General features: G+C 33.6%; 1 protein-coding gene across 11 annotated transcripts in view; it reads right to left on the bottom strand.

The window, feature by feature from the left end:
* Positions 1–19,923, bottom strand: part of Dlg1 (discs large MAGUK scaffold protein 1) — a 251,443-nt gene that overhangs the window by 214,404 nt on the left and 17,116 nt on the right. For all 11 annotated transcript variants that reach the window (XM_076868823.2, XM_076868826.2, XM_076868827.2 and 8 more), the window contains exon 4: positions 16,499–16,665. In XM_076868823.2, the coding sequence (XP_076724938.1) occupies positions 16,499–16,665 (167 nt within the window). The remainder of the gene's footprint in view (positions 1–16,498; positions 16,666–19,923) is intronic.

Below are 19,923 nucleotides of genomic sequence, written 5' to 3'. Positions count from 1 at the left end.
TTGAGAGGTAGGCAGAAGTATACTTCATCATGGGTCAACACATTCCCTCTCCCATGTGAAATGCAGCCTGGAAATTAGCTGCTCTGTTGAAAACTGAGCATACTTCCTTCTCCTCATCACTCATATTCTCCCAACATGGAAAAGTATGGCATACTCAAAACAAATGACTCCTTAAATAAAGTTTATAAAAGTTAAGCAGGATACTGAAAATAATGTGGGTTATATCCAAGGACTAACAATTAACTGCATTTTTGAAGAAAAATAAATAAATATGTAAAACCCTTTAGGTGTTTTCTCTGTGTTCTGAAATCTCTCTCATGAAATTTTCATTTCATCTACAACAGTCTGGCCCAGAGAGGGACAGATCTCATAACCAGAAGCTGAAAATCCCTAAAGCAAGTCTGAAATAACATTCAGCCAATTAACAGGTTGCATAACTTCAGTCATTTTCTTTTGGGGGATATCAGCTTCCCTTTTTATAAAATAAAATATTCAATGGCTTCTAAGAGCCCTTCTACTTATTCCTACAGATCAATTTCTAAATTCACAGGATTCTAAGCTCTAATAGGGCAAGACTCACCTTATCTCATGTAACTACCATTTTATCCCAGCACCTGCGGGAGTGATATGATGACCAGAATGTAACAGGAGCTCAATAAATCTTTGTTGAATTAAACAACAACTTTTCTAATATCTAAACTATAGATGATTACAAAATTGAAAACAGTATGAATTGGCCTGAAAATTAGGCACCCCGTTTTCCCAGTAAAAACTCTTCAAAATTATTTTGCCAACTCAAATATGAACATATAATAAAATAACCAAGCATCTAACTTTAAAATTATCAAATCTATTTAACACATAGTTACTAACACTTATCATTAAAATAAGACATCTAAAATATTATTTTATCCCAGTAACATGTCAGGAAACAATTTTAGTCAAACTTTCCATTTTCACCTTAGATGTTAGGGTCATCACCCTAACAATAACCACTTTGAATCAACTAATATATTTGACCTCAAACTTCAATGTCACAGAATCCAAGTTGTTTGAGATGTTCTTTTTTAATTAAAATACCTGACCATTTATCCCAAATGACTACTAGCACCATTCAAGAAGCCAATTTTTCCCACTTGTAGGTAAACATTTATAATCTCTACAATATAATCACTTAACTATATTATTTTTTCTTTTAATAATTTTTTTTTAGTTGTACAGGACACAATACCTTCACTTCATTCCTATGTGCTGCTGAGGATGGAATTCAGTGCCCCACATGGGCAAGGCAAGCACTCTACCACTGAGCTACCACCACAGCCCCACTTAGCTACATTACTTTTTAATGTATTTACTAATCTTTCAAAAAAGCTTTGCTGGATGTGATGGCACACGCCAGTAATCCCAGCAACTCAGGAGGCTGAGACGGGAGTATCTGGAGTTCAAAGCCAGCCTCAGCAACTTAGGGAAGCCCTAAGCAACTTAGACCCTGTCTCAAAATATAAACAAACAAACTAACTAACAAACAGGGTTAAGAATGTCAGTGCCCCTGGGCTCAATCCCTGGTACAAAAAAAAAAAAAAGCTTGCTTGCATATAATATCTAGTACTTGTAGGTTTTAAGGTCATGCTTAGAACTGATTATTTAAAACTCTACACATACTCTAATTTCTATAAACATCCAAAATGACACTGACTAGGGACAATTTGAGTCAATGTGTTTGTTCTCTCAGACTATTATTTGCTGTTCAAAATAATTCAGAAGTGACCCTGTAAAATGAAGGACTTTAGAAGGGCTCAAATATAAGCTTCTGAAAATAGTAATACCTCAGCCTAATACTAAGGCACATAAGATAATTAACAGTATTTTAGAATACCAATAGCTTTCTATACACAGGCAATAACTTTGAATCATGATGGAATAACAGGGAACAGATTAACTCTCCTGCTTAAACAACTAAAACTACTTTGTCACATGGACAAATATGAAATAATGATGTTCAGATACTGAATTAAAAGCAATGCAAATCAGTGGACCTCTGTGAGGAAACAAATGAGATAATCTCATAATTGCACAGAAAATGTTTCCAGGCTGCTGAGAAAAGATGAGGAAACTAAATAAAGCTTGGTAGTCTAAGCTGGGAGACAAAACTGAGAATTCAGAAGGCCAAGGTATGGAGGTAAAATACCCAAAAGGAAAGAACTGCACAGAGAGAATTCCAGAGATCTCTCAAGTCTTCAGATTAATTTGAACCAGCACATAAAATATAAGGAAATGTGAGGCTACTGAAAAAATCCTAGAAAACAGCTGGAGGAGACAGGCACAATGATTTAAGAGGCTGAGGCAGAAGATTATAAGTTTAAAGCCAACATGGGCAACTTAGTGAGACCCTGTCTTACAATAAAAATATAAAAAGGGCTGGGGATGTAGCTCAGCAGCAGAACACCCCTGTGTTCAATATCTAGTACAAAAAAAGAAAAGAAAGAAAAAGAAAAAAGCAGAAGAAGGAGTCCCCAGCACTCACACAAGGCCAAAAATTATGGGAAAATTTGTAGTAGGCAAGGCACCAGGAATAAGAGTAGGAGTACTGCCCCAAAACTAGGACAAAATTAGGCCTATATTAAAAGTTGCTTGGTCCCACTTGAAAAAAGCTTAAAAGTAAGCTTTGAAATTCTCAAACTTTTTCAGAGTAACTTCACCACATTCTGAAGCAAAGCTTAAGACTATTTGAAGGAATACAAAAACTTGCAGGTCCCCAAAAGGTAAATGTCTGCAAATATCTGCCATAATGTCTATCAAATTCACTAAAAATTACTAGGCATTCATCTACAACAGTCTGGCCCAGAGAAGCACGAAAATATCATCCAGACAGGAGGAGAAAGAGTCAATCAATAAAGTCCCAGTGATGGAATATATAGACAAGGTCATTTCAAAAAGTTACAGTATTTTTGTTCCATATGTTCATCAAGATAGAGAAAAGCATGAGCATATTAGTGAGATACTGAAAATTTAAAAGGAACCAAATCGAACTTCTAGAGATAAAATGGCTAAAACAAAAAGGCAACTGAAAGGGATAAAAATAGATTGGTCACTTAAAAAAAAAAATGAATGGACTTGAAGACATAGTAATGGAAATTGTCCAAAACTGTCCAAAATGTAACAGAGAAGAGGTTGAAAAAAAGATGAATCACATCAGTGAGCTATGTGACAAATTCAACCAAATCAAATGTACATGAAATTGGAATTTCTGAAGAAAAGGAGATAGAAAGAAAAAAAATACCTTAAGAAATAATGGATGAAAATTTTCTAATGTGGATAAGAACTATAAACCCACAGAGCCAAGAAACTCAATGAATCCCAACCAAAAAAATGGTAAAGAAAACTAACAACTGAGAGTAATGGGAATAATAAGCACTGAATTCACAACAGAGTTTAATTCTGGGGGAAAAGATAGGAGAATGTGTTCACAATGGAAAAAAGCAGAAGAAGGAGTATTTCAACTATGTAACATTTTTCTTCAAATAGATAGTAAATATATGGGTATTGAAAATATTTACTAAAGTTTCTGTATGATTAAACCAACAGGGCAAATAGTTACCTAGAAAAGAAAAAACATTTCAAAAGTAGAGAGAATAGATAAGAGCAAACACTACCAAAAAACATAAAATAAAATGAGGGAAGGTAAAGACATAAAATAACATTGAAGAGAGATTATAAATGCAGCGTGGTGGCCCATTCCTATAATCCCAGCAACTCACAGGGCTGAGGCAGGAGGATCATGAGTTCAAAGCCAGCCTCAGCAAATGAGGTACTAAGCAACTCAAGTGAGACCCTGATTCTAAATAAAATACAAAACAGGGCTGGGGATGTGGCTCAGTGGTTGAGTGCTCGAGTTCAATCCCCAGTACCAAAATAAAGAAAAAAGAGGGATAAATGTTTTTTATCCTTTACTATATTGATTATTAACAATAAGTATGCAACATTTTAACATCATTTTTAAAAATTAACCCCACTTTAGTATTTTAAAGAACTTTAGTATGTGCCAAGTGCTGTGCACAACAGCTCTCCAGTGAAATTTTTCAAAGAGTTCACAGTTTAGCCAGGGAGCCAGACATGTCAGCCAGAGTGTGAAAAGGCAAACACAGGTAACTATGGGAGAATGTGATGAATTCTTTTTTATTGTTGTTGTTCTTCTTCTTAGATACATATAACAGTAGAGTGTATTATACATACATGGAGTATAATTTATTCTAATTAGAATCCCATTCTTGTGGTTATACATGATGTGGAGTTACCCTGGTCATGTATTTATATATAAGAATAGGAAAAGTTATGTCTGATTCATTCTACTGACCTTCCTATTTCCATCCTCTCTCCCTTCCCTTTATTCCCCTTTGTCTAATCCAATGAACTTCTATTCTTCCCTCTTTCCTCCCTGTGGGTTAGCATCCACATATCAAAGAGAACATTCAGCCTTTGGTTTTGTGGGATTGGCTTATTTCACTTAGCATGGTATTCTCCATTTACCAGCAAATATCATAATTTCATTCTTCTTATGGCTGAGTAATATTGCATTGTGTATATAAACCACGTTTTCTTTACCCATTCATCTGTTGAAGGGCAACTAGGTTGGTTTCATAGCTTGGCTATTGTGAACTGTGCTGCTATAAACATTGATGTGGCTGTATCGCTGTAGTATGCTGATTTTAAATGGGATAACTGGATCAAATAGTGATTCCATCCCAAATTTTCTAAGTACTGCTTTCCAGTACTGCAGTCCCACCAGCAAAATATAAGTGAATCTTTTCCCATACATCCTCCCCAACATTTATTGTTACTTGTATTCTTGAGACTTGCCATTCTGATGAGACATGAAATCCCGGTGCAGTTTTAATTTGCATTTCTCTAATTGCTAGAGATGAACAATTTTTCATATATTTGTTGACCATTTGTATTTCTTCTGTGAAGTGCCTGTTCAGGTTCTTTGCCCATTTATTGACTGTCTTGTTTGTTTGTTTTTGGTGTTAAGTTTTTTGAGTTCTTTGTATATCCTGGAGATTAATGCTATATCTGAAGTGCAGGTGGTAAAGGTTTTCTCTCATTATATAGGCTCTCTATTTGTGTTCTTGATTGTTTCCTTTGCTGTGAAGGTTTTTAGTTTGATACCATCCCATTTATTGATTCTTGATTTTATTTCTTGCGCCTTATGAGTTTTGCTGGGGAAGTTGGTTCCTAAGCCAACATGGGGAGAGCTGGTCATACTTTTTCTTCTAGTAGGCTCAGGGCCTCTGGTCTAATGTCTAAGTCCTTGATCCACTTTTGAGTTGAATTTTGTGGAAGATGAGAAAGAGGAGTTTAATTTCATTTTGCTACGTATGGATTTCCAGTTTTCGCAGCACCATTTGTTGAAGAAGCTATCTTTTCTCCATTGTTTGATTATAGCACCTTTGTCTAATACGAAGTAACTGTATTTATGTGGGTATGATTCTTTGTCTTCTATTCCATTCCACTGGTCTTCACGTCTGTTTTTGTGCCAATACTATGCCATTTTTATTCCTATAGCTCTGTAGTATAATCTAAGGTCTGGTATTGTGATGCCTCATGCATCACTTTTCTCCACAAGGATCGTTTTGGCTATTCTGGGACTCTTATTCATTCATGAAAATGAATTTCATATTTGCTTTTCCTATTTCTATAAAGAACATCATTGGAATCTTAATAGGAATTGCATTAAATCTATACAGCACTTTATGATCATTTGACTATTAATTTTGCCTATCCAAAAACATGGAAGATCTTCCAATTTTCTAATGTCTTCTTCAATTTTTTTCTTTAGTTAGATTGATTCCCACCCCTGCCCTCACCCTTTTTTTGAAGCTATTGTGAATGGGATAGTTTTCCTGATTTCTCTTTCAGATGTTTGGTCATTGGTGTATAGGAATGCAACTGATTTATGGATATTAATTTTATTTCCTGCTAATTTGTTGCATTCATTTATGAGTTCTAGAAGCTTTCTGGTTAGAGTTTTTTTGGGGGTCTTCTAAAAATAGAATCAGGTTGTCAGCAAACAGGGATAGTTTGAACTCTTCTTATTTGTATCCCTTTAGTTTCTTTCTTTGGTCTAATTGCTGTGGCTAGGGTATCAAAGACTATGTTCAATAGAAGTGGTGAAAGAGGGCATCTCTGTCCTGTTTCAGTTTTTAGAAGGAATGCTTTCAATTTTTTCCATTTAGAATGATGTTGGCCTTGGGTTTAGCAATATATAGCTTTTACAATGTTGAGGTATAAAGTTGTTATCTTTAAAATCTAGCATTTATCGAGTACTTAATCCATGAATCAGACTCTGGTCTAAAGTTTACATAAATTGTCCCATTTCATACTTAAAAATGGCATTATGAGGTAAGTTCTGTTATTGCCCCCATGTGCAGATAATGGAACTGAAGGAAGAGAAATTAAGCAATTTGTTTTTCATCAAAAAAAAAAAAAACAGTGATAATAGTACAAATGATCTAAACAGATGTGGGTGAACAGACATAAGAAGCCTGATGATATGTATATATCTTTCATTTTAAAAGCATATATATAAGCCAAATAACAGATTAATAAACATACAGAAGTCACTAAACAATACAGTTGGCCCCCTGTATCCATGGATTCTGTATTTGGGGATTCAACCAACCACAGATTTAACGTTGGGTTGGGAACTAGGTCTGAATTAAATTTGTACAGACTTTTTTTTTTCTTGTCATTATTATACAGTGTAAATAACTATTTACAGAGTTCATCATGTTAAGTCTTGTTAAGTAATCTCCAGATGATTAAAGTATATTGGGAAGATTATGTAGGTTACCTGCAAATGCTATCTATTTTATATAAAGAACTTGATCATCCGAAGATTTTTTAATTTTTTAGTTGTAAATGGACACAGTACCTTCATTTTATTTACTTATTTTTATATGATCCTAAGGATCAATCCAGTGCCTCACAAATACTAGGCAAATGCTCTACCACTAAGCCACAACCACAGCCCCATCTGAAGATTTTGATAACCAATCTCCCATGCATACCTAGAGACAGCTGTATATACGAAATGGTTACCTCATTTTGAGATAAAAGGTTATCTCAGGTGAAGGATATTTTTAACACTGATGTTCAACATTATGCATCTCTATATATTTGTTTTTAAGTTGTGCTCAATTATCTGTGTAATCAGAGATTTTTTAAAAGGTAAATACCTAAAAAAAAGAACAATTACTATGAAAAGGGAAGTCTGAAGACAGTTACAGTATGTTGACAAAGGGAAGAAAGGGAGAAAAAAGTAAACTACTCTTTGAAGAAATTTAGCAAGGAAGAGAAGAAAAAGTATGGGGTCCTACTGAGAAATACTTTTTTCTATATTTTTCTTTTAATGGAATCTTTGAATTTACTTACAGGATAAAGTTAAGAAGGGAACAGAGGCCCAACAGAGGAGGCTGTGTGAGAGAATAGAATGAGGTACCAAAAGATGAAACAGCATGACAGAAGTTATTAATACTTATTATCTGAGGTGAATTTTACATAGTTAAAACCAATGTCTATAAAGTTAGAGATTTTTACAATGAGCATGCATCACTCTGGCAATCTAAAAACACAGGTGTTGTGCTTTTTTAAAGCACACATGAAATAAAAATGCTCTAATAATAAAGACTATAATAGGTACAAATACGTATACAGAAATCAAAATTATTTAAATGAAGTTACTGGAAGTGTTATAATCAAACTCATAATTCAAAATTCATGGGGGTGCTTTCTTTAAGCACATAAATCTAGAATTTCTGTTATACACTGAGACTTTAACACAGAATTTTATTTTCTCAGCAATTATGTTATATTTTGCTGAATTTTCTCTAGATTAACAGCTTGGTATAATAGGGTAGTTGTTTCACTTCTCTCATGCCATTTCACTGCATTTCATTTCCATTTCAGAGTTATAAATTTGGAGTTATATCCTTCAGTTTTAGTGCTAGGAACTATCATTATTAACTATCATTATTAAACATTAGGAAAAGAATGTATTAAGATACAAACATTAAAATACTTTTAAAATATATAATAGTAAATATAAAAGAACAGCACATGGTCATTAAAATCACTTGCAGACAATCTCATATAAACGATGTTTCAAATGCTAATGATGAAGAGGCACTACCATGTGGCAACTGCCTAATTTACAATTCATTTTGTATACCTACCAGTTCTAATCTTGATGAATATTAAATTACAAGGCTTTGCCCAGGAATTGTGCATTATTTTAAATTTTGTACTTTTTTATAACATATCATTTAAAAAACTAATTAAATAAGACAACATAAAATCTGATGGTGGAAAGAGGGAGTTCATACTAGTTCATACTAGTGTACCTATAGTGTTCTGAGTAATAAAGATATTCTGCTAGAGAAATAAAAGTAAGAATCCCAAGAAACTTGATGAAACTGACAGGAGAAAGAGAAAAAGGGGCCAACCACCAATATGTAAGGTTGTCAATTATTTTGAAGGCAGTAAATTCAGAGTGGTGACAATTCATGAAGTTATGATATAAAATTCATCAGCTGTTTTCAATGTCTGTGGTAAGATCTGTAGAGTTGGGGGTCTGCCTTGAGGATATAAGATCACAGGACAGATGGTACCAGAGATATAAAGTGTGCTTAATTTGATTATGGACTGATAATAACACAATATAAATAGTAGCATTATATTAATTTTAAATTTTCTTAATCTGATCATTGTATGCTAGATGTTTTTAGAAATGGCCACAAAAAAATAAATTTTTAAGAACAATATCCTTATTCTTAGGAAAGACATAATGAAGTATTTACGGTTAAAAGATGATGATGCAACTTGCTCTCAAATGGTTCAACAAAAATTAAAGTTTATATATCTGCAAGCATAGAAAGAACAGACAAATGTGACAAAATGGCAAATTACTGCTTATATGTAATTTTTCAAAATGATTTTTTTAAAAAAGACATTTTTAAAAGGGGCCAAAATAACTCCAAAATATAGGTCCCATGAGAAAGGTACAAGAAAAAAAAATACAAGGTCATGGGCTGGAGTATAGATCACTGGTAGAGCACTTGCCTAGCATGCATGAAACCCTGGGTCTGATCCCTAGAACAGGATCACCAAAAATGAAAGGTACAAAGTGCTATAGGCTTAAGAAGAAATTAGTCTTGGCTAAAAGATGGATTAAGACCTCACATGGGCCATTCAAGATGGGTAAGGTACAGATGTTCTACTTGGAAGGAATGACACAAATAAGGAGAGAGAAGCAAAGTCCACATAGTGACAGCTTTTTAAAGAGAGCATGAAAAAGGAAAGAAACTTTTCAGTCCTACTTGTAGGGAATTATGACACAAATTCTACTATGAAAACGGTTATTAAAAGAAAACAATTGGCAAGGATGGGGGGGAAGGTACACTCATACATTGCTGGTGGAACTACAAATTGGTGCAACCACTCTGAAAAGCAATATGGAGATTCCTTAGAAAACTTGGAATGGAACCACCATTTGACCCAACTAGCCCACTCCTCAGTCCATACCCAAAGGACTTAAAATCAGCATATTACAGTCATACAGCCACATCAATGTTCACAGCAGCTCAATTCACAATAGCTAAACTGTGGAAGCAATAACCTAGATGCCCTTCAATGGATGCATGAATAAAGAAACTCTGGTATATACACACATGGAATATTACTCAGCATTAAGAGAATAAAATTATGGCATTTGCAGGTAAATGGATGAAGTTGGAGAATATCATGCTAAGTGAAATAAGCCAATCCCCCAAAACCAAAGGCCAAATGTTCCTTCTGATAAGTGGATGCTGACCCATAATTGCTGGGGAGGGACTTTGACTTGGTGAAGGGAAAGGGATATGGGGGCAGGAAAGATGGTGAAATGAGATAAACATTATTACCCTAGATACACATATGACTGCACATATGGTGTGACACTACATCATGTACAAACAGAGAAACGAAAAGTTGTGCTGCAATTATGTACAATGAATCAAAATGCATTCTGCTATCATATATACCAAGTTAAAATAAATTAAAATTTAAAAAGTAAACAATGCTGGGTATGATGGCGCACAACTGTAATACCAGCGGCTCTGAAGGCTGAGGCAGAAGGATCACAAGTTCAAAGCCAGTCTCAGAAACTTAGCAAGGCATGTAAGCAACATAGTAAGACTCTGTTTCAAAATAAAAAATAAAAAGGCCTGGGGATGTGACCCAGGGTCTAAATATCCTTGGGTTCAATCCCTGGTACAAAGAAAAAAAATATATATATATATAAACCTTTTAAAGGCTATTCCTAATTGATAGAGAAAAGTACCTTTTATAGAAAAACCCCAACTAATAAATACAAATGTTATAAAATTAGGGGAGAAGAATCAACATTTAAAAATCTTAAATGAAATAAGAGATTCAGCAAAAATCAAACCAGACCAAGGCAAGAAATTTGAATAAACACTTCACAGAAGCAAAAGGAATAAGACATATAAAAAGGTGCTCACTGGCTAGGCATGGCAGGCATGCCTATAATCCCAACAACTTGGGAGGCTAAGACAGGAGGATCATGAATTCAAAGCCAGCCTCAGCAATTTTGCAAGGCCCTAAGCAACTCAGTGAGATCCTGTCTCTAAATAAAATACAAAATAGGGCTGGGATGTGACTTAGTAGTCAAGTGCCTCTAAGTTCAATCTCCAGTCCCCCAAAAAAGAGAAAGGAGCTCTTTTTTTAAAAAAAAAAAAAATATTTTTTAGATGTTGACAGATCTTTATTTTATTCATTTATTTATATGTGGTGCTGAGAATCAAACCCAGTGCCTCACACATGTGAGGCAGGTGCTCTACCACAGAGCCACAACCATAGCCCCAAAAGAAAGGGGCTTATTAATCTTGTTAATGACAGGAAAAGGGAAAAAAACAATATGAAGTACCTCTACACTCATACCAGAATGGTTTAAACTATTAACAAAAAGACTGATAACAAGTATCGGCAAAGATGCAAAACAAAACTTGCTCAGACTGATGGTAATTATGAAAACATGCATAATCAATTTTCAAAACTGTTGGCATTATGTACTAAAACTAAACATACACCATTTTCACACTTGGGTATGTATGTATATACTGGTGCACAAGAAAACATACACAATCAGTTGTTATAATTTGTTTGTTCCACTGCAATTGATATATCAGGAAATAATCATAACACAACTTTAATGTTTGCATGCCCAATTCATTAATTTTTTGATATATTCACAGAGTTGTGCAATCATCACCGTCAACTAATTCCTGGACCTATTAGTTATCGTACCACATCCTTTTCCTTGACCTGGTGTATTCACCATGCAGTGATTCATCAAGCTATCCATTCAAGATTTTTGTACCTTTATGTATGCATATTCAACAGCAATTTGATAAATTTTAAAGTCAATATTTAGAGGACTTCAGATAAAACCTAGTAGTCTAAATATATAGTTTTAATTCTACTACCTCCTAAACTACTTAAGTTGAAGATGGATTATTTCAAAGCATTAATTCATAAGCTCACGAAAAAAATAGAATCAAACTATCTCCCTAAAGAACTCAGTCAGATAATTCCCCTCCTCCTAAAATGAACTCAGAAGTTTTAAAAGTAGGCCTGTAAATGACGGCACAACTAAAGCAAAAATAGAACTGAAGGCAGACCAAGTGTGTATTCTTTCAGACATACCTAATTTCATTGTTTTCTTTTGACAGAGTCATTCTATATACCTCCTGACATGTAACAGGCTTACATTTAACAAATATTAATGCTCTTCAACTTAAAATAAACCCATTGCAAATTTAAATTATGGTAAGGTGGCAAAGTGCCATGGTTCACACCTGTAATCTCAGCAATTTGAGAGACTGAGGTGGGAGAATCTCAAATTTAAGGCCAGATTTCACAATTTAGAGTGACCCTGTCTTGAAAAAAAAAAAAAATACAAAAGGGCTGGGAAGGCATCTCAGTGATGTGTCTCCAAGTTCAATTTCTAATACTGCGCTGGGGTTTGGGGGGGAGAGATATGATGAAAAAGTGAAAATGCATTTAATACCTGGTCTACTGAACATCACAGCTTAGCAATGCAGTACTCTGCAGAGATATCTGTTTTCACCCATGTGATCACATGGCTGAGTAGGGGCTGTAGTTGGCTGCTGCTGCCCAGCACCAAAAGAATGTATCAGATAGCATACCATTAGCCCAGGAAAAGATCAAAATTCAAAATTTGAAGGATGGCTTCCACTGAATGTTTATCATTTTCATACTATCACAAAGCCAAAAAATTCTAAGTTAAATCATCAAGTCAAGAACCAAATACATAAAATTTATATTCATGTCAATTCTGTATTAAATACCATGTTTTTGTCTAATGTCTTACTAATATACTCATTTATATTGTTTCCTTATTGATTTTTATGAATATTACACAGAATGATACAATGAACATCCCTATACATGTATCTTTAATAATTTTTGTGAGTAAATCTGTAGTACATGCTGGATCCAAGAATATGGGTACTGTTGTTTCTCAAATGATCACACCACTGTACTCTCCCTACTAACCGTATGAACTTATTTCCTCACATTTAATGTCTGATAATTAAATTATTTAAGAATATTCTTATTGACAATTTAATTTGTAGTTTTTAAAAGTGAGGTTGTACATCTCTTCACAGGTTATTGGCCCAGGTATAGTTTTTCAACAAACTGATGGTTCACATCCTTTGGTCACAAATCCTATTGAATAATGGCTTTTTTCTTAGTGATGTTTAAGAGGTTTCTTGGGTTGAGATGGTTGCAAATTTGCCCTTTTTCATATATGTGATAAATTCTCTTCCTACTGTATCATCTCTCTTATGTATTACATCTTTTGAGATACAAAAGTTCTACAATTAAAATTTAAACAACTAGTTCAAGTCCACAAAGAAATTCTACTGTCAGAATTCTAAATTTTTTTAGTTTTTGCTTTGTAATGCTTAGAAAAGCTTTCCCTATTCAAAACTTATTTTTTAATTATTTTTATTAGTTTCTTTTTATTAAACTTTGAATAACTATTCCACTTAAAATGTATTATGGAATCAGGAACAGAATACATTCTTTTAGACTACCCCACTAAATTAGACAATTTCTCCTACTTTTATATCTTGCTTTATTTCAGTCTCACAACTATTCCTTATTCTCTATTTCTTAATCTCCTAATTCACTTAGAATAGAACTGCTTTTATAAAAATGAGACATGCTAATTATTTTTAAAAATAGCAAAAAGTACAAAAAAAGAAATAATCCCATCACCCTAAAATAAGCATTAAGCAAACATTATCTCAAACATTTAGTGAGGCATATCTCCAATGAAAAGATGTAACAACAACAAAAAAAAAAACCCACAAAACTTTAAGAAAATGGGATACTCATCATGTTATTTTAAAATAAATGGTATTAATTTTAATTTTATTACATTAGAAGAAATAGAAGAAACAAAGTTACAAGGTTAAAATGTAACTGACAAATGAGGAGCTGATGAGAGTGAGATCAGTTACCAACTATTAAAACAAATGAAGAAAATCTGATGTATGTTTTAAAATGCAAAGATTTGCATCACTGTAAGAGGCAAGTCTTCCTAAAAACTGATCAATCTCCAGTACTTTTTGAAAAACTAAATGATAATCCTGTGAAGGCAAATGTGAAGCAAAAAAGATAAAACCATGTTGCATATAATTTTGTCAGAAATTTAACTGTGTTATCCAAGAATTTAGTGTACAAGTAAAATAATAGCCTAAATTTTATGTCAGCAAGATAGTTTTGGGTTTTTTTGCATTTGTTCTAACTTGGGCCAGTGAATTAAAGTCTTTCCCAGTCATAAACAACACTGAAATAAGAGATCAAATCAATCATCACTTAGACAAATTTCAAACATGTTACATTTTCAGACTTTCATTTTTCAGGTATTCTGTCGTCTCTGTAATAACAGTACTTTGTAGTAACTGATCTTAGCTTGCTCACATTTGACACACAGGTATTATTCCCTTTTTTTAAAAATCTAGGATTGATGAACACACTCCAATGCTTCCCTTAAAGTTCATCTATGAATGGGTACAGATGTCAAACATTACTAAGGCATTTTCCACATGCCAAGCCTTAAAGCAACATGTTGTAATCTGTATTTCCTTTTCATTCATTCTCCAAACTAATAAGATGACACTCATCATCTGTAAGTTCTCATTTCTCCAATAATTTGAATTGCCTTTGTCATGTCCAGAAAATATCTTTCAGGAGGTGCAGAAATGAGGGCTGCACATAGGTAAGAGTACTTCATAATTTTATAAAAATTGAAATGTTTCTAATATCTTTTTTTTTTCATTGCAGTGTTGGGGATCAACATTTGTGCATGCTTACCAAGCGCTCTACCACTGAACCACATCTTTGGTCCACTAATACCATTTGTTATAAAACTCAATACACTGTTGATTTTTCTTACTAAAATCTATATAGAAATAAACTTCCAGCTTACAAAACTATCCATTTGTTATACCTTAGTGAATATTTAGTTTCACTGGTTGTACTGAGACAGTCATTATCTAAACAACCTATCAAAATGTGCAAATTGACTGCAAGAACTTTTGTTTCCTAATCACAGGTTGATATCATTAAACAGACAATAACAAAAAATATACTAAGTAAATATAAAAGTTAATGCTCTTGAAATTTAAAATGTTTTTTATAACAAGTTTTAACCTAGGACTAAGACAATGTGAAACAGAAATATGTTTAATGGTCAGCCGTTTTGTGCTGCTATAACAGAAGACCTGAGAATGGGTAATTTATAATATATATATTTTTCTCAGAGTTCTAAAGCTGAGAAGTCTAAGAAGTAGTTGGTCTGGTAGGATCTTCTTGCTTCATCCTCACATTTCAGAGAGCAGAGCTAAAACCTGTGTGAAGCCTCTTTTATAAGGTCCTTAATCCCATTAAGGAGGGAGAAATCCCAGGAACTAATCACCTCTTAAAGGATCCACCTCTTAATACTATCACATTGGCAACATCTGAATTTTGGAAACAACACATTCGAACCACATCCAATAACTGATTATACACATTTAAAATTTGCATTTGAAACAGGCCAATGAAATTAATTATCATTGAAACAAATGATATATCAACTAAAGAAGGGAATGGTAATGGAAATTATCCAAGAGAAAATAATAAAAAAAACATTTAAATAAGAGTAAGAAATTAATGATACATGCACAATTTAACATGAGAATCTCTAATCAGATTAAAGAGAAAAATGTAAGGTCATATCAGGATTACTAAGAACTGTAAATTGGGAGGTCTAAAATCCAAAGATAGACTTGCACAAACTAGCTGAATCAGCTGGGTAAAATCATTTTCTTCTGGATCTCTTTTCTCATCGTTAAAATCAGATGTGCTCTGATTCATCCTACTCTAGAATTCTAGAGTTCTGTTACTTAATATAAAAGCAAAAACTGAGAAACTCTATTTCATTACCAAAGGTGCCATCTAGTTTCTGCCCACCATCATTTTTCCCTGACTTATTACTCACCAAACAGAAGTTGATTAATTTTCCAGGCACTGTATTGTACTAACCAGAGAGACTAGAATCAAATTTAGTGAGACAACCACTTTCAAATGACTAATGTTTCTCAGGCAGAATCCTCGTTACAAAATGCTTCATATCTCTGTTATACCATATCCAATGTACTAACAACAGTATAGCACCACAACAAAAGAATGTTACTGACATTGTTATTAAAATCCAGATGGCTTTAAGACCGGGGTTGTGGCTCACGGGTAGAGCGTTAGCCTAGCATGCATGAGGCACTGGGTTCTATCCTCAGCACCTAGCATGCACGAGGCACTGGGTTCAATCCTCAGCACCACATGAAGTAAAATAAAGACAATGTGTCCATCTATAACCAAAAAATAATTTTTTTTTAAAAAAATCCAGATGATTTTAATTACAAAAAAATGCAGAAACCAATTCTGACCTTAAGGACTGTCAGTCTCTAGTGAGTTTTAATGCAATTCCCTCCAAGCCGAGGAATATCCTTGGAATAACTAAAGGGCTCAGAACCACAAAACTATAATCTATTTCTAGGGGAGAACACCAGAGCAAAACCACCTTTTCAAAGTACAATTTCCATCTAAATTATCACACAAATAAAACCTCCTTGATGTCCATAATACAAAATACTTGGTATTAGTCTAAAGTAAGTATTTTAGGCCTCAAATCACTCTTAACATTTTAAGACAGAAGCAATAGATATTCTGAACTTTTCTTTTCAAAAATACTTTTAACTCCATTCTCTTTATTCCATTATAAATATTTCCACAAAATATTCATCTTAATCAAATGAAGGAAAAAAACTTGGTAATCCAAAGAAAACAGTTTCAGAAAAATTTATCTTACCTCTACACTAGGGCTAAGGCTGCTTGGCAGTGTTTCTGAAGTCACAGTAGTGCTTGGAAGGCTGGAAATTTCCCAGGTATTCACAGGCTGAACTGGTTCAGACTGCTTTGAACGATCTATACATTTTGGATTATCCAATAAGGTCACTTCATAAAATTCTTGAATATCTAGAGATGAGGAAAGGAAAAGAAAATTTCAAATTATTGACGTTTCCAATTAAACTATACAATGCTAAAAAAAATTTTTTTTTACTCTAACTAAAAAAATAAATCCAATCTCACAATGTACTTCAATAGTGAATATTCCATATGTCAAAATCATATCAAAATATGCCAGGCCCAGGATGGGGAAATAGCTCAGCTGGTAAAGTCCTTGCAAGGATCTGGGTTCAATCCCCAGCACCACGAGGAGGGTGGGGGGAAGCCAGAAACAATATAAAAGTCACAAGCATCTTACATTTCTAAAGGCAGTCTTGGGTTCAAATCTCAATTCATTCACTACCAATTAGTTACATGTATAAGCAAGGTACTTAACCTCTGATAACTCGCCTATTATTGTGAATTGTTCCAAGAATTGAGTGTAATAAAATGTCTAGCACAATAACATACAATAGGTTCCTAATAATAGGCAATATCATTATGAATCCTGCATATATGAGCTGTTACCAATATTTTACATCTTCACCATTAAAATCCAGGCTGAGAATATAAATCTCTGAAGTGGTTTTAACTGACTTCCTAACCAAAATAAAACATTAAAAAGAAGTAAGAAATCAAAAACTAGAAAGACTCTTAGATATCCTCTAGTCTGAATATTTAAAAAGAAGAAAGTTAAATATTTTACAGTATCTTAGAATCAGTTAAAAGCATAACAAGGGCTAGGGTTTTAACTCGGTGGTGGAGCATTTGCCTCTCATGAGTGAGGCATTGGGTTCAATCCTCAGGATCACACGAAAATAAAATAAAGGTACTGTTGTCCATCTACAACTAAAAAAAAAAAAAAAAGCAATGCAAAACTCTTAAAGAAATTATAAATTTACTAAAATAACAGAGTATAAAAGATCAAAATACTAGAATTATATGAACTTAGTATACTAATTATTCACACTGCACAGAAGCTCTGAGTGGTAGCTGTATAATGTTTAGAGTCACCAGGACTGAGTTTTTTATTCACTTACTGATATAATTTTGAACTAATTTTTTCAAAGGGAGAATTATTTAACAGTAAAAGTGGACATTTTCCTGTATAAAATCATGCACAATACACTTAGAACAACTTTGACTTCTTGTTTATTATTATTTTAAAAGCATTATCTCTTTTAAAATCCAAACCTCATAAGACAGTAGGAAAAAAGTACTCTCCCTTTTCAGTTTTAATAGCCAGCAGAAATGTAGAACTTCACAAGTAAAGTCTAACTGAAAACTAATGTTTAAGCTGGGTGCAATGGTGCACACCTATAATCCCAGAAGCTCAGGAGGCTGAGGCAAGAAGATCACAAGTTCAAAGCCAGCCTCAGCACTTTTGCAAGGCCCTAAGCAACTCAGTGAGACTCTGTCTCTAAATAAAATATAAAAAGGGCTGGGGATGTTACTCCCAGATATTAAGCACCCCTAGGTTCAATCCTTGGTACTAAAAACAACAAATAAACAACAAAAAAAAACTAATGTTTGCACAATAAGTATAGTATTAACCTACATCACAAGGTATTAAGAATATTACTGAATAAAATTGTGTGAGAAAGCATTTTATAAACCAGTAATCACTGTATAAAACACGTTAACTATCACAAAAGGAAACAAAAATTCAATATCAAAAAATCACCTACAAAGTGTGCTTACCAAAAATTGTGTAATCCCAACCCAAATCAAGTTTTTTGGACCCAATTTCTGTTAACAGGGAATATAGAGAGAACAGATGAACAAGTTTAAGGACATCAAAAGCAAGCCAATGACCAACACCAGGATCCTCTCCTACAGCACGGTTGACCCCTCCCTCAAAAACAAGCTTCACTCAGGGCCAGGAGTTGAAGATTAAACAAATACTACATAATTTTTTTTTTCATTTTTTAAATATGTTCATATTTTTGTGGGTTTTTCATGGTTAATGCCAGTTATTGTCCTTGTCATGCAATTTAATCTCTTGGTTATTTTTGCCTCCCTTCATTGAAGATAATTATTAAGTTTAATATATAAGACTGTGAAAAAAAATATGTATATATGATTTTTCAGCTAAAATACAAGATGTAACTGAAAAAAAAAAAAGCAAGCCAAGAAACAAAATTAGAAAATCGTGTATTTATGTACATATACATTAGAATTCCTACAGTGTTTTGCTCCCAAGAACATTGGATGAATGTTGAACAATGTCTAACAGTAAAAGTGGGCATTTTCCTGTATAAAATCATGCACAATAACACTGAGAACAACTTCTGCTTCTTGTTTATTATTATTTTATTATTAATCATCAATATCTCAAGATAAGTAGCCTACATCACTGTGAAATTTTATTTTTATTAACTCTTGTTAAATTTCAACACAAATTCCTGCATGATCTTTCATCTGAAAATTTTTAAAAAAACATTGCTATATTACCCTTTAATAACACCTCTAATAAAAATCTAGATGCTGATTTTAAAAAAAAACAACTTTTTGCAATGAAATAAAAATTTGTTTGTTTGTTGTTTTGATACCAAGTGTGGTGGCACAACTCAGGAATCTGAGACAGAAAGATAAGTTTAAGGACAGTCTCAGCAACTTAGTAAGGTCCTAAGCAACTTAGCAAGACCCTGGCTCAAAATAAAAATAAAAAGGGATGGGGATGTGGCTCAGTGATTAAGCACCCCTGGGCTAAATCCCCAGTACCAAAAAAAAAAAAAAGTTCTCTAGCTGCCCTAACCAAGCTTTATGTGGCCACTGAAAGGTGACGAGTATAAGGAACTGAATTTATAATTGTATATAGATTTAATTAAATAGTCATACATAATTAGATACTACTGCACGGGACAACAGAGATCTACACTAATACAATTTTAACACGGTAGCATTATACTGAACTAGTATAATCAAGGAATTTCATATGTGAATTTTTCAAAAGTTCACCAACATCTTCCTTCTTGTCAACTGAAATGCCTCCATTCTACATCCTACATTCATATACTGAACAGTCCTTTCTAATTTGCTCTAAATTCCTACAACAGAAGAATCAAATATCCATCTTGGATGGGTTCAGTGGCACATGGGTATAATCCCAGCTACTAAGGATAAGGCAAGAAATTACAAATTCAAAGCCAGACTGGGCAATTTAGCAAAATCCTGTCTCAAAATGTGTATTTTTCAAAAGGCTGCAGATGTACCTCAGCAATAAAGCATCTGCTTAACGTGTTCAAGGCCCTGGGTTCAATCACCAGTACCAAAGTATGCGCATGC

Source organism: Callospermophilus lateralis, chromosome 10 (genome assembly GCF_048772815.1).
Source record: "Callospermophilus lateralis isolate mCalLat2 chromosome 10, mCalLat2.hap1, whole genome shotgun sequence".
Taxonomy (NCBI): domain Eukaryota; kingdom Metazoa; phylum Chordata; class Mammalia; order Rodentia; family Sciuridae; genus Callospermophilus; species Callospermophilus lateralis.
The sequence above is the reverse complement of the archived record's forward strand: the minus strand, read 5'-3'. Positions and strand labels throughout refer to the sequence as shown.